General features: G+C 31.7%; 1 protein-coding gene across 1 annotated transcript in view; it reads right to left on the minus strand.

Moving 5' to 3' along the window:
• CFAP47 (cilia and flagella associated protein 47) overlaps positions 1-16240 on the minus strand; it is a 507416-nt gene that overhangs the window by 92584 nt on the left and 398592 nt on the right. Inside the window, exon 57 of the mRNA XM_040265344.1 lies at positions 14017-14115. Within this exon, the coding sequence (XP_040121278.1) occupies positions 14017-14115 (99 nt within the window). The remainder of the gene's footprint in view (positions 1-14016; positions 14116-16240) is intronic.

A 16240-nucleotide genomic window follows, 5' to 3' on the forward strand; every position in this document is an offset into this window, starting at 1 on the left:
TGAAGGGTAAGGCTTTTGTTCCATAGTAATATAAGAAAGAGAGTCCAGGAATATTTTCATGCCTTTCTCAGAGAAGCTGCAGGGCCCTCCTCTAAGTCTGTACCACAAAGGATAATCTTTCAAAGTTTCTCCAGTTTTTTCTGGAGTGCCAGTGGGATTTTAGGGGGTTAAGCTACTAAGAGGATGCCACTGTCAATCTATCTTAAGCCCTTGGGATAAAAATTATGACCTTTCAGTTTTCTCATCTTTTCATTATTTTTGACTGTGAACAGTGCTTTTTTTCCAAGGCTAAACATTTAAACATCACTGAACAGAACATGGAAATGCCAAGTGACAGATTTTTAAAATTAGAAAACTTAAAAGGTCGAGAAGAAGTTTCTTGCCTAAGGTTATATTAATTGGTGGCAGAGTTGAGTTTCATTGTAACTGTATCAGCTAAACACTATTTCTATGAACCATTTACTGGGTCATTAAAATATTTTAGTACAAAGAAACTTTCTCTGAAACATATTTCTCTTAATAGTATTTATGATAATGGAATTTTATTTATACAGTGATACTTAAAGAAGTGCTCATTTTTAATCTATTTTGGTCTATTTCTCTTCTGTAGATCTTTATTTTAATTTCTAAGGTCACATTAGTGAAAATCTGTTTTAAATGTGGCAGTTTTACTTCTAGGTGAAATGGACTTTAACTGGAAAAAAATTAGTTATATATTCTTTTAAGATACTAGTGCTTTATACTTCACTAAATATCCAGGGAGTGATCATTGAGAAAACATGGTTGTTATCTTTACAACTATTATATTCTAAAATACAAATTCTTTGAGTATGTAACTTCTATTGATCATAGCAACGATTTCCAAATTAGAATAACATCAATATTAATAATGAAACTAGTAGCAACAATAATAAGAGCAAAATTATTATCCTATAAATCTGTATATCCCTCTACATGTATAAAATGCTTTGAGACAGAGTTTTGTCTTTACATTTATTATCTAGATTAATGCTGAATTAGAATACTATCTTGTCAAATCATCACTGGTATATAATTCACATTGCTTAAAGATAAACTTTCTCATTTTGAGGATTATGTATAATGCTTTATATAAACCTATAATAATATAAAAGGAAGGAAAACCATATATTTTTATTCTGGAGAAGGATTTTGGCTTTCATTCACTGGCAATATTATAATTGAGTTGGAACTATGAAATTCTCTTGAGAATTTTGTTAAATTAAACCATTTCATGAAAATAAGCATTTAAGGTAAATGATGTGTCAGTATTTAAAGACTATAGACAGGTAATATAAGAATAAAAATAAAGTACATATCCATAAGCACATAAAAAACTATAAGAATTACTGTTTTAAGATGGTTTAATAAAGTCAGTGATAGAATTTTGTTCTTACTTCCCAAATACACTGATGATGGGCTATTTTTAAAGCAACATCTAAATTTCTGGTTTCTTCTATATCATATTGAGATATAAATACACACCATAAATATCACAAAATTTTTAAAAAGTACTGGCTAGTTATAACCAAATTACTGAAACAACATATAGAATGACTATAAAGAAATCTTGAAGTATGTATTTATGAATGTTATCTTATTAACATATGCTTTGATTAACTAAAATACTATATAATATTAAATATATTAAAGAATTAATATACTCAAATATGCATCAATATATTATAATCATGATATTTCTTCATATAAATTAACTTATACATCATTATTGATTTAAATTTAAATAATTAATATATAATATACAATTTATATATTAATATTGTTCCCATTCATTGGGAAAGCACTGGATTATTTTGTAAATGATACAGTCACAACAGATATCTAGCTAAAGGAAAAACAAATAGGAAAACCTGCACACTAAATAGAAAGATAAGTTCTAGATTAATTACATATTTAAATATACATATTTTAAAACTCTACAAGAGGTTAGAAAAAAAACTTAGTAGTCTATTTTCACAATGTTTGAAGGAGAAAATCTTTCTAACCAAGACAGGTGACTCAGGGACTAGAAAAGATAGGGCTATTCAATGATAAAATTGCAAAAAAAAAGAAAAAACCTATGGGAAAATTCTATAATCAAACACAATAAACAAATAATAGATTGAAAGAAGTTATCACCCAGGGACGTATCAAAAATGTTTTCTAAATTGAATAGGAGGCAACACTTCCAAATCCATTCTATGAAGTCACCAGTACTCTAATACCAAAACCAGATAAAGATAAAGAAAAAAAATTATAGGCCAATATCTTTCAAGAATGTAGATGTAAAAATACTCAAGAAAACATTAGCAAAATCAATTCCACAATACATATAAAAGGATCATATACCATGATCTAGTTGGATTCATTCAGGGTTGCAAGGATGGTCTGACATATACAAGTCAATCAATGTTATACATCATATCAGCAGAAGAAACAACAAAACTACATGATTATCTCAACAGATGAAGAAATACTGTTTGACAATGTACATACTTAAAAAAAATTTTTTTAAACAATTTTATTTTTTATTTTTTTTAATTTTTATTTTTACTTTATTTTACTTTACAATACTGTATAGGTTTTGGCATACATTGACATTCATATTATTAAAATGCCCATACTACCCAAAGCAATCTATAGATTTAATGTAATCCCTACCAAAACACCCATGACATTTTTCACAGAACTAGTAGGACAAATAATCCTAAAATTCATATGGAACAACAAAAGATCCAGAATTGCCAAAACAATCCTGAGGAAAAGGAACAAAGTTGGAAGCATAGTCCTTCAGACTATACTACAAAGCTACAGTAATCAACACAAAGTGGTTTCAACACAAAACAGACACGTAGATCAATGTAATAGAGCAGACAGCCCCAAAATAATTTCAATTCACACATCTGTGATCAATTAATCCACAACAAAGGAGATAAGAAAATACAATGGAGGAAAGACAGTCTCTTCAACAGGTGGTGTTGGGAAAGCTACACATAAATCAATGAAATTAGAATACCTCCTTACATTATATGGGCTTCCCAAGTGGCTCAATGGTAAAGAATCTGTCTGCTATTGCAGAAGACACAAGAGATGCAGGTTCAATCCCTGGGTTGAGAAGATCTGCTGGAGGAGGCCGTAGTGACCCACTTCAGTATTCCTGCCTGGAAAACTCCATAGTCAGGGGAGCCTGGTAGTCCATAGGGTCACAGAGTTGGACATGACTGAGCAACTGTGAATGAGCACACAGAGTTGCATCATACAAATAAACCCAAAATGGTTTAAAAACCTAAATATAAGACTTGACATCATAAAATTCCTAGAAGAGAACATAGGCAAAACATTTTCTGACATAAATTACAGCAATATTTTCTTAAGTCAGTCTCCCAAGGCAAAAGAAATAAAAGCAAAATAAGCTAATGAGACATAATCAAACTTAAAAGCACTTGTACTGCAAGGGAAACTATTAGCAAAATGAAAAGACAACCTATGAAATGGGAGAAAAGATTTGCAAATGATGTGACTGACAAGGGATTAATCCCTGAAATATACAAACAGCTCAATACTGAAGAAACAAACAACCCAACCAAAAATGAGGCAGAAGATCTAAATAGACATTTCTCCAAAGAAGACCTACAGATGCCAACAAGCACATGAAAAGATGTTCAGATCACTAATTATTAGAGAAATGCAAATCAAAACCACAATGAGGTATCACCTCACACTGGTCAGAATAGCCATCATCAAAAAGCCTACAAATAATAAATGCTGAAGAGAATGTGAAGAAAAGAAAACTCTCCTACACTGCTGGTGGGAATGTAAACTGGGATGGCCACTATAGAAAACAGTATAGAATTTCCTTAAAAAAAAAAAAAAAAACTAAAAGTAGAGTTTCCATATGATCTAGTAATCTCACTGTTGGGCATATATCCAGAAAAGATAGAAACTCTAATTTGAAAAGATATATGCACCTCAGTGTTCATAGAACACTATTTACAATAACCAGGACATGGAAAAAACCCAAGTGTCCAACAACAGATGATTGGCTTAAGAAGATGTGACATATGCACACACGCATGCAAACACACACACACACAATGGAATGCTGCTCAGCCATAAAAAGAACTATTGTCATTTGCAGCAATAGAGATAAACAGAGAATATTACACTTAGTGAAGTAAGTCAAACAGAAAAAATATATTAAGGACATCACATGTGGAATCTAAAAATAATACAAATGAATCTATATATAGAACAGAAATAAACACATAGACATAGAAAACAAATTTTGGGTTACCAAGGAAAAAAGGGAGGATAGGAGGGATAAATTAGAAGTATGTGATTAATGGATACAAACTATTATACATAAAATAGATAAGCAACAAGGATTTACTATAGTACATATGGAACTATATTCAATATCTTATGATAAACTATCACTTTGCTGGTACAACTGAAACAATATTGTAAATCAACTGTACTTCAATTAAAAAAAAGGTTTTGAACTGATGACATGAAAAAGTTTTGCAAATTAATGGCAGATGTAAAACAACCTAATATCATTTAAAATGGGCAGAAGTTATGAAAATACAATTCACATGAAGCCAAATGTAAACACTAATGTTAGGTCTGAAAGTTCTGCTTCCTGGAACCCAATGGATTTCTTTTAATGGTTAACTGAATGCTATCATGTTGACAACAGAGACATTAATTTTCAAAGAAAGGGGATGCTACCTAACATTTATCTGTCTACCTATACATCTATGTTTAAACAAAGCTAAATTAGAATTTTTTAAGTTACATGAAAATGACTAAAATTATATTTGATTAGTTTCAGTTAGATATAGACAATTATGTGGAAAAAGAAAGGCCTGATGTTTTAAAGAAAAATATAAATAGACCAACATGGTTAAATGTATCTTCTCTATGTGCTTTTCTGCCAGGAATCTTTAACCAGAAGTAGGATTCCCTAACATTGAGATTGCTCTGCAGACAATAATCTAAATTGAGGCTCTAAATCTTTTCTTTTAAATCAAAGATAAAATTTAATTAGCCCTTACAGAAATTATTTACATTGTGTAAAATGTTTTGAATAGTGTGCTAATCCTTTTACCACTGCATCATGGAATATCATGAGTAATAAAGTAATATGATAGTCATTATATGAGCACTTTTAATTATATTCATCTTTCTCATTAAAATGATTCAAGGTTTCTTATTTTGAGCAAAGTGTTACTTTCAGTAAAGCCTTTTAGTTATCTAGGAAGCAATAAGATAAAATATAATAGTGAGCTTTTATACTTAAAATAAGGAAGAAATTATTAAGTATAAATAATCATAAAGGTATTTTGTATTACGTGACAACAAACTGTATATTTTCTATTGCACTTGTCAAAAAGAATGAGATATATTGCCAATACTATCACTATTCTTAAAAGGTGATCAAAATTAGTTTTAACCATGATTTGCCCATTAGAACACTTGTAAAGTATTTTAAAAATAAAATTTAAATGTTTTTGAAGGCACAAAGCTGATGAACTAGTGAAAATACATAAAATGACACTAATACAAAGATTTAATATCACAGAAATGTCATTTCTTTCTACATATATAAAGTTGCAATTTAAATTATAACTTTAAAATAATCCCAGTAAATATTTTCTCAGGTTTTCTCTAGAGGTAGTCAAGTTTATTATAAGGTTCATACAGATAAATAAACAGGGAATAACAGCCAATAAAATCTTAGAAAGGAAAAGCAATATGACAGAGCTATCTTCAACACATACTAAAGCACATTATAAAGCCTCTCTAATTGAAACAGTGTAATATGGGTTCTAAAAGACAGATCAATGGAATAGTAGAGATAATTCAGAAAGAACTGAAGTACATATGGCAGTTTAGTCTATGATAATGTTGGCATGTGAAATCAGTAGGGATAAATGGGCTTTTAAATAAATCTTAAAGAAATATAGTAGACTGTCATTTGGATAAATTAGATGAAGAGAAACACCATATTCTTGGATTCAAAAACTCAATACCTTAGTATTTCTAAGATGACAGTTGCTCACAAATTAACATATAGTTTCAATACATTTAAAGTCCTCACAAGGGAACATGTGTATATCTGTGCTCCTGTGTGTATTTGGTAATTACTAGCTGATTCTGAAATGATTATGAAAGTCCAAAGCATCTAGAATAACTAAGACAATCTTGAAGAAGAGGAAAAATGTGAAGGGTTTATGTTACTACATATTAAGACTTGCCATATGGTAGTTGAGATACATGGTATTGGTGCAAAAACATATGAACAGACAACTAGAAAGGAACAGAATCCAGAAAAAAAACTCATACACATTCTGTCAATGGATTTAAGAGAAAAGTGTAACTGCAATTTCAGTAAGGAAAGGATGACTTTTTCTATAAATGGTGATAGGACAATTATGTATACATAATGAATAATATTGCTTTCAAATTGTAGCGCTGGAAAAGACTCTTGAGAATCCCTTGGACTGTAAAGAGATCAAACCAGTCTAAAGGAAATCAACACTGAATACTCATTGAAAGGACTGATGCTGAAGTTGAAGCTCTAATACTCTGGCCACCTGGTGTGAAGAGCTGACCCACTGAAAAAGACACTGATGCTGGGAAAGATTGAGGACAGGAAGAAAAGGGTAACAGAGGATGAGATGGTTGGACAGTGTCACTGATTAATGGACATGAATTTGAGCAAACTCCAGGAGATAGTGAAGGACAGAGGAGCCTGGCGTGCTGCACTCCATGGGGTCACAAAGAGTCAGGGCACAACTTAGCCACTGAATAATAACAAAAAATGAATAAAATGAACCTTGATTCTGACATCTTATCATATTTAAAATTATTGAGATAAGTATCAGGAAAAGTGAACAATAATGCTTCTACTAAAAAGAAGATATATCTTTATGACTTTATGCCCCAAGCTATCAAGATTATTGCCAGTATACAGTACCTAGATATCAACTTTTTGGGAGAATTGCTTTCAGCAGAAGAGAGTCACCTGACCCAGTTAAACTCCTTTCCAGGATTAGACTACATTTCATGATGAATTGATGGGGTTGGGGTGGGAGGGATGGGTGTGAGGAAATGAGATGTAAAATCCTGGCCTCCTCATCTCCAATTGGGGAGACTCTGAAGAGCTCTCCTTGTTTCAGTGCTTGCCCAGGTGTGAGCTGACACTTTTGTCCTCACCTCCCTCTGTTCAGTTGTGTTTCATCCTCTCTCTCCCAGTGCTGCAGATCCTCATATACTGCCCACTAGTACACTTCCTGCACACCAACATCCTTCTCAGAGACTGCTTTCCAGGAAGACTTGTTTTTTTTTGCAAGAGTGGCATTTATGATATTCTGAGTGAAACTTGGACATACATTTAAAGTTTTCATTTTATTTTTACTGACATTTTATAGCTATCTTCTGTTTAAAACAGAATTACATAATTGGGTAAGAGTCCAAGTCCTACATTCGAACCCAAGTTCCAGCACATACTGTGAGTGTGATCCTGGATATAACTTATCAGCATAAGTTACACATCTCAGTATACTCATCTCTAACACAGTGCTATTAATGGAATCTATTTCCTAGGGTTCTTGTGAAGACTAAATGAATTGATATTTATATAAAGTGTTTAGTTCCTGGAACAGAGTACATTGTACAGCTCATGACAAGTGACACGGCTTTCTACTAAAATACTATAGGTAAATTATTATATAGGTGATACTAGGAAATGCCAAAATTTGTGAAAGTGGTATATGAATAATAGAAATTTGCTGAGTTTTTAAATTAAAATGTTGAATGAACAGAATATATAAAGGATTAGGGATAGCAAAAGGAGGAACAAGGGGGAGTTATTTTTTTAATATAGCTAGATATAAATATAGATATCTATAAAGTTGGATACTCTTAAAACATAAATATGAATATAAAAATAGATACCTACTGTTCTGTAATATATCCTCTTCTAGAAAAGGTATTGATCAAAGCAACAAGACTTTCATCAATGAGTAGTTGATGAAAATTAAAATAATTTCTCTCCTGTTTTACCTAAAAAGCAGTTTTCAGAATAAAAATAACTGCTCTTTATTGCTTTATTTGTTTTTCAGAAATATATTTCCTGGCATGTACTGGCAGTGTGCTAGATCCTATTTCATCTAAAACTGAGAAGATCAGGAATTCATCTTTGCATTTACCTATTTTCACCTATGCAAATAATACTAATAACCAATACTTGTATGTAATTTTAATGTTTAGACATTTCATCACATGCACAACTGCATTTGTTCAAAAAATATCTTATCAGGAAAAAAATATCTTATTAGGTAAAACTGATTTCTACTTTTTCTGATTTCTAAAACAGGGTCTAGAGAGTACAGAAACCAGCTCAAGCTAACACAACTTTTCCACATTACAGTAAAGAAAAAAATAATAACAAATGATCAAGGGGGAGAAAACAAACAGAACACAGATTCTCACACTGCAAGTCTAATGTCCTATTCCTGCAGTGTGGCTCTGTTCCTAAAGCCCTAGGTCTCACTTTACACATATATAGACTTGTACCTACTCCCTAGTGCTACACTATGATATATAATGCTAATCTATGCCCCCCTCCCTTTTTCTTAACTAACACAGTCAGAGGATCCATGAAAATGTTCCAGCTAAGATTTTTTTTTTCTCAAGAGTTTAATCTTGATTTTCCTTCAGTGACATTTGAATACTTACTAGTAAAAGAGAAAAAAAATACTGCAACTCTTATACATGTCTCCTTGTTATAGAAGGATGTCTTCTGAAATCACAATTCACCTATACTCTTGTCTCATTCTTGGTTACCTGACCTAATTAGATGTGCAGACAAGAATGAGTTTCAAAGTGAAAACCTGGCAGGTTAAGATTCTGCACTGACAGGAAGACCTATTTTTTCTCCTCCTGTCTACTTTCTGTCACCAGTTTTGACAAAAAGATAACAGAAGAACAGTGAAACTACTAAAAACAAAATGAAGTATTTAGCTATTAATATCTATAGCTTCCCTTGTAGCTCAGCTGGTAAAGAATATGCCTGCAATGTGGGAGACCTGGGTTCGATCCCTGCATTGGGAAGATCCCCTGGAGAAGGGAAAGGCTACCCACTTCAGTATTCTAGCCTAGAGAATTCCATGGACTATGCAGTCCATGGAGTTGCAAAGAGTTGGACACGACTGAGCGACTTTTCCTTTCCCTTTCCCTTTCATCTATAGCTTAGTATAGAACTCAGTCTAAGGAAGAAAAATTCTAGAAAAAAAAAAAATGTTTCCCTTGAGGAATGAAATGGATGTGAACATCTTTTTCCAATGTGAAAAATAGTTTCAAAGGCTAGGGTTGTTGCCTTGGTTTCTATTTATATATCTATCCATCCATTCATCTATCCATCTATCAATCCATTCACCCACCCATTCAATTTTACTAAGGGATTTCATAAATGCAAAGGAACTTAAAATGCAGAAAGAACTAATATGATTTAATATGAGGAGTATTTGCAAAAATTATTTTTATCCATGTCCTTCTGTCATTATACAGACCAAAATGTTGGTAAAGTCAGGTTGTGACTGGGATGATGCATAGACAAGCTTACCATGGACTGAAGCAGCAACATTCAGAACTGAGGAATATATAGTCTTATCAGCTGTTACTTGGTTTCCCTTTAATGTCTAGCATTTAACTGAATTGAACTGAATGCACTGTCACATTACATGGCAAACTGGACAATGCAAGTTCAGAACCTCACCACTCAATCAGTTCATCTGAGAGCATGCAGATGTAGAAAGACTTATTTTTAAGGCTACAAATGCTTTATATAGTATATGAGGCAATTTTTACATTACAGTCAAAGAATTCCAAAGTCTTTAAAAAGCCAATACACTGTAAGAAACAGAGATCCCATTTCTGTTGTACTTTTAGTGTTTATGTTATCCAACTCATCCTTAACACTAATATTATATCATATAAGAATATCAGAACAAATAGGAAGTTTTTTGAAAATAAACAATCCTCTTTGGAAATTTTATTTTATAGAGCAGCAGGGAATACATTTTGAAATGTAAACCCAGTGCACAGACACGGTGTCCCCTGTTAGATGAAAAATCCAGCAGAAGACTGCATTAAATTTAAAAACCATTTGAAGACAGCATTAACAATATAAATTATAACTAAGAAGGTACATTTATAATTTTTATATTTTTAAAATCTGAAAATTTTTATGGAACACAAAATGTTGGTCTCTGTGTTGCATAGAAATAACATTATATATAATTCCTAATGGATTATTTAGGTTTTAATTTGAAAATGTCTTAAAAATTACTTGCTGCAGAATAAGGACCCAAGAATAAAAAAAAAAGGAAGCATGAAAAAAATGAGCAAAGTCATTTCCATATAAAATAGTTCAAAATTAGTAAAAAAGATGGAAATTTTATAAACTAATTCAATAAGATTGCTGATTCTGGTAAGAGAAACAATAATTTCCATAATCTCCATATTCAACTTTATGTTTACAGTGAATGATTCCCTGCCATTTTATTAATTTTTTACCTTTTGACCACCATTACACAATATTTGTATTATTTAAATAAAAATACTGCCAATGGAAACTTGGTTTTTTTCAAGCAAAAATAAACTTCATTAATATTTATAAATACTATACTCAAAAATATTAAGGAAATGATTGGATAAGAAGATTAAATATTATAAAGATGCAGTTCCCCTCAAATTTGTCTATAGGTTTAATGTAATTTCAATCCAGTTGTTTATTGGGACTTTTGAAAGTGAAGTCGCTCAGTCGTGTCTGACTCTTTGCGACCCTGTGGACTGTAGCCCACCAGGCTCCTCTGTCTATGGGATTCTCCAGGCAAGAATCCTGGAGTGGGTTGCCATTTCCTTCTCCAGGGGAACTTCCCAATCCAGGGATCAAACCTGGGTCTCCTGCATTGCAGGCAGACGCTTTAACCTCTAAGCTACCAGGGAAGCCTAAGAACTTGTTTATAAGTTGTTCTAATTTTTTTTTCTATAAGGATAAAGAGATGATAAAAGGAAAGGAATGATTGAAATGACAATGAGAAAATAGAAATAAAATAAGAAAACATAAACCTGTAGGATTTAAACTGTATGGCACTGGGAAAAGACCTGAAATACAGATCTGTGTAGCACAGTATACATGATTTGAATATAGAACATCACATTGCAAAAATAAATAACAACAAAATAATAACTATCATTTAATTAAAAGATATAAATCTTGCCTCTTAAGGGGGAGATCAAATTAGATTGTAATTTCATAGTATAAAAACCAAAATCTGGATAAATTAAAGGAGAAAATGAAAAAGATGCCTACCTACCTGTAACTCCTTCCCCATTATAAACAAAGGAGAAGAAAAAAGAAAATAGAAGTAAATTTTCAACTTATTTACAATGTACAAAGGCTTTGAAAGTGTAAAATCAATTGAAGAAATGAGAAAAGAAGAAAACATCTCATAATAATGGGTTAGTAAAATTGAAATATAAGCAGACATATAAATAGTTACTACAAAAACAAAGTTGTTATTTGGCATTAAGGTGGTTTCTAATTTTTTTGTTGTTATAAATAACTCAATATCAAACATCTCTGTGAGTAAATAATCCATCTTCTGGTTATTTCTTGAAAATATCTCATCAGAAATGGAATTACTGTGTCGAAAAAGTGCTAATTTCTAAATTTTATTATATATGTTACACAAAGTGATTTTCAGCAACTGAGAGAGTTAATTCTTAGGTAGGCTGATAAGAAGTCTGGGGTCTCCAAGGAGGAGGAGTTCGGTGGGAGGAGGGGGAAGAGGAGGAGAAAAGGACAAACTGTTCTTTTTAACATCCCTTCATCTTAATCATGTAAATTTTTTCTTTTTTTCTTTAAGGCCAGAGCTAATGATTACACAACAAAACAACCCATCTTGCTCAAGGATATGTTTTGCCTTAAACTGTACCAATGATTATATAACAACAACATATCTTGTTCAAGGACATGTTTCTTGTCATCTTAAACTGTATGTTGTGAGAGTGGGTCTGGTAAGACCTTTACAACCTTGAGACTTTCTTTTGATTTACTGTAATAACCAATTGAAAAAGTATATAGCTCTCTTGCTGAGATTAGAGAGGGGGCACTCTCTGCCCCCACTCTGATGTCTATGTTAGAAGCTTTCTCTGTCTTTTTTCATTGTAATAAAACTTCTGTCACACAAGAACTCTGAGTGATCAAGCCTGCCCCTGATCCTGAAGCTAAACTCTCTTCTTCAGAGATCATGAATCCAACATCAATCATTGTAAGCTATAACAACTATGTAATGATTTGGTGATCCATGCTCAGTTGCACCCAACTCTTTGTGACCTGATGGACTGTAGCCCGCCAGGCTCCTCTGCCCATGGGATTTCCCAGGCAAGAAAAACTGGAGTGGGTTGCCATTTCCTGCTCCAGGGGATCTCCTCAAGCCAGAGATCAAAAACACATCTCTTGTGTCTCTATACTTCCCTAATCAGTATTTGTGGAGAAGGAAATGGTAACCCATTCCAGCATTCTTGCCAGGGGAAATCTCATGGATAGAGGAACCTGGCAGGCTATATAGTCCATGGGTTGCAAAGAGTCAGACATGACTGAGTGACTAAACACACACACACACACACACACACACACACACACACACACATACAATCTGTTTTGTTCCTATTTCATTGAAACAGGAAAATTTTTTATAAAAAGAAAGGAAAAAAAAAAACTTAGATAGCTACAATTTAATTAACATCTATTTGAATACTGGTGACCCTGAACTTATTTTTAGTCATTGTTTGGCCATCTTTACTTTCTCTTTTGTGAGGTGCAGTTCATACTTCTTTCAATATATTGCAAAGAAACAGAAAACAAAGATGCTGAAATCAGACATACAGTAGTCTGGCTTTGTTAGCAAATAACTGTTTTGATGTATAAGTTAATTTTTCTGAACTGCAATCTCCTTGATTCAATAAGAATAACACCTAAAACATGGAGTTGTTATATCAAATGAAATAAATTAATAAGATTCAGAATGCTGATATAAATAACTAGAGTAAAAATAAAAGAAAGTCATGAACCCACTTATATTTAAATGTCAGTAGTTACTGATTGTAGCCATTATTTTTAAATTAATTAAGATAATCTGTATTTTATCATATTTACAGTAATTATGAAGATTGTTTTTTTCAATTAAAATATTTTAAGCAAAGTCATAGCTTGTGAGCTTTAGATTTTTAAGCAACTTCATTATTTCCTTATAATTTTTTCCTATTCATCAATATTCAAATGGGATGACTAATATATACACACCCTACAATACATTTTCACAGAATTGTCAGCTTTGCAAAGATGGAATTATTTTTCATAAGTGTAAGAAACTTTAGCACACTAGGTATTTTTAATTTTCCAAAATCTTTGACTTACACACTTATATATTAAGTGATGTGACATTCAACTATTCAAAATCTCAGAGATATTTTGATTGGCTCTCTTGATTTCTGTGCACGTAGACAGCACGTGATCACCATAGACTCCTGTTATAATGATGGCACATGATGATTTGACCTTTAATGTGATTGGTGCAACTATGGAAAGTCCCTCGCAAACCCCTCCCTGCTTGCCTTTATAAACCAAGAGCTTACAACAATAAACCGGAACTGCTTAGATGGAAAAAAAAAAAAATCTCAGAGATAACATTTTTTTACAAGTTGTTTCATGCATTATGGAATGAAAAATGAAGATGTGATGACTATACATAAAGGTTATATATTCTGTATTTTTCTGTCAACATACTAAAAAAACTTGTGAAAATTTTAACTTGTATATTTCATTTTCATTAAATATTTATTAAGATAATAAGACATATATTTATCATCTCTGAAATGTGACAGCATATAGAATGACAGAATATAAAGGCAGAAATCCCATACCTTTTGTGTGAGTCACACCACTAATCTTGAAGGCAGAAGTCTCCTCCATGAAGCTGTCCCAGATTTGAGCCATGAGAAGATGCTTGGGCTTTTCCTCACCTAATCAAAATATAAAGAGATAATAGACTTCAATGTCACATTCAAGAGGACAAAAACCAGTGGAGACTGAAATAGAATCAAAATTTCCTTTTAATGGGAAATTTTCAGATCATTTTTCAAGGTATATTTAAGATTAGATTTAAATGACATTTCTGAAGCAGATATTCATCACTATTAATAGTTTTCTCTATAATATTAAAAAATCAACTTATAAACTCAACTCATAAATTCTTAGAATTTTCATTTAAACTATTCAAATTAAGAGATGCTAATACTAAAGAGATCATGTTTGAGTCCATCATCTAAAAATAGATTATAAAAAAAAAAATAAATAATAAAAATAGATTATAGTAGTTAATAATTATACATGCATAAATACACACTTTTGCAGTGTTAATAATTTAAACTAACCACTACAAAAATCAATCAATTATTCAAAATGTGCTTATGGGTTATATAATAAGTACTTGCTTTTAGTGCTACCATGTATAAAAAGTAAAAGTCTCTGTCAGCACTTACATTTATAATCATAAACATATTGAACTAGACGTCAGTTGATAAGAAGGGGATTTTTGTAACATAGAGTAAAATTGTATACATATTTACCATTTTGCCCATCAATACTACTTGTAGAAATACATCTTAAATATACAAAGATGTTATTTGTATAGCAAAATGCATGGGGCCTATTTGTATAGCAAATTATTTGAAATAATGAAAATATTTATATACTAGAGACTAGTTGTATATAATCAATAGTGTAGCAAAAAAATTACTGAGTACTAAAAGTCATAAAAATCTATGAGAAAGTTGTCCATTTACCATTTTATTAGGATTTCAGACATGGGTAAAGTAGCAAGGTGTAAAAGAAATCATACAGTATTCTACCTTTGTGTAAGAGAAAACAGAACCATGTGTGTATATATGCATTTATCCAAATATCTCATTTTTGCAGACATAAACACAGAAGGGATAAATCAGAATCAAATGATGATGGCCATCTATATGGTTGATTGAGAAATTGGTAGATGGCTCAATTACAGGAATGGTATTTCTTTAAGTGGAACATTTTATATAGATGAGTTTTGAATAATGTTTGTTTCACAAATTCAAAAATAAATTTAGAAAGTTTGAAAAAGCAAACCTAAAATTGAATTAAAATTAGAATTTAAGAAATCCTAATGAGAAATTAAGAAACTCATCTTTACATAAATTGACAACAAACTATACATAATAAAGAATTAAATACTGTGGCCATTTCATTGGCATATAGTTGCTTGTAGTAAATCTCTTATGATCTTTGTCATATAAGTTAGCTATTCTTATTCTTCTTGTCAGTCATGTTTCTATAATGGCCCTTCAATAATCCAGGCCAAATTATGATGCCAAGTCACCAAGGAATATGAGTACAAGAAGATATGCACATGGCAGCTAGAAAAAAAAAAAAAAGAGTCCACAGAAGAAAGGGTGAGGAAGTTAGGACAGAGAGATTCCATCATTAAGAAAAGGAAATGGAAGAATCTTTTCAGAAAGTAATGAAGAAAGTGGAAGAGAGGAAGATGTTAGAGGTCAGCATCTTCCTTGGTCTCCAGTCTCTTCAGGTTGAAGGACGAAGTGGGAGAACCTTTAAGTCTAAACATTCTCCCAGGATATGGTGAGTTTACATTAAAGACTTTTAAATTAATTTTTAAAAAGAGAATACATTTTTAATTATCAAGCTTACTATTTTTTCTTGTCATATAGGAGAAAAAAATTTAGAACAATGAAATAAAATAAAGAAATTAATTTTATTTTAATGCTAAAATTTTGATCCAATATGTTTTTATAATACTCATAGTGATACAACGGCCCTCAAAATTCCATTCCCTGGAAAGTTCCATTAATCAGCCTTGTGTATTCCCACACCAAGAATTGTAAGCCTGACAACTGGTACAAAGTTCACAAACACATATTTTATTGGTGCTTACCTTAATTTATGGTTTCCAATCCCAGCCAAATATAATACCTTTTTTTATTTGAATTTTGTCAGCTCTATCTTCTTTTCCCTCCAGGCATTTATTTCAACCCACTATGCCACTCTTCAAATCTCTTACTATATCTCTTTTCCTCAGCAAATGAAAATATA

The sequence above is a fragment of the Oryx dammah genome, unplaced genomic scaffold (assembly GCF_014754425.2).
Source record: "Oryx dammah isolate SB20612 unplaced genomic scaffold, SCBI_Odam_1.1 HiC_scaffold_23, whole genome shotgun sequence".
NCBI lineage: Eukaryota > Metazoa > Chordata > Mammalia > Artiodactyla > Bovidae > Oryx > Oryx dammah.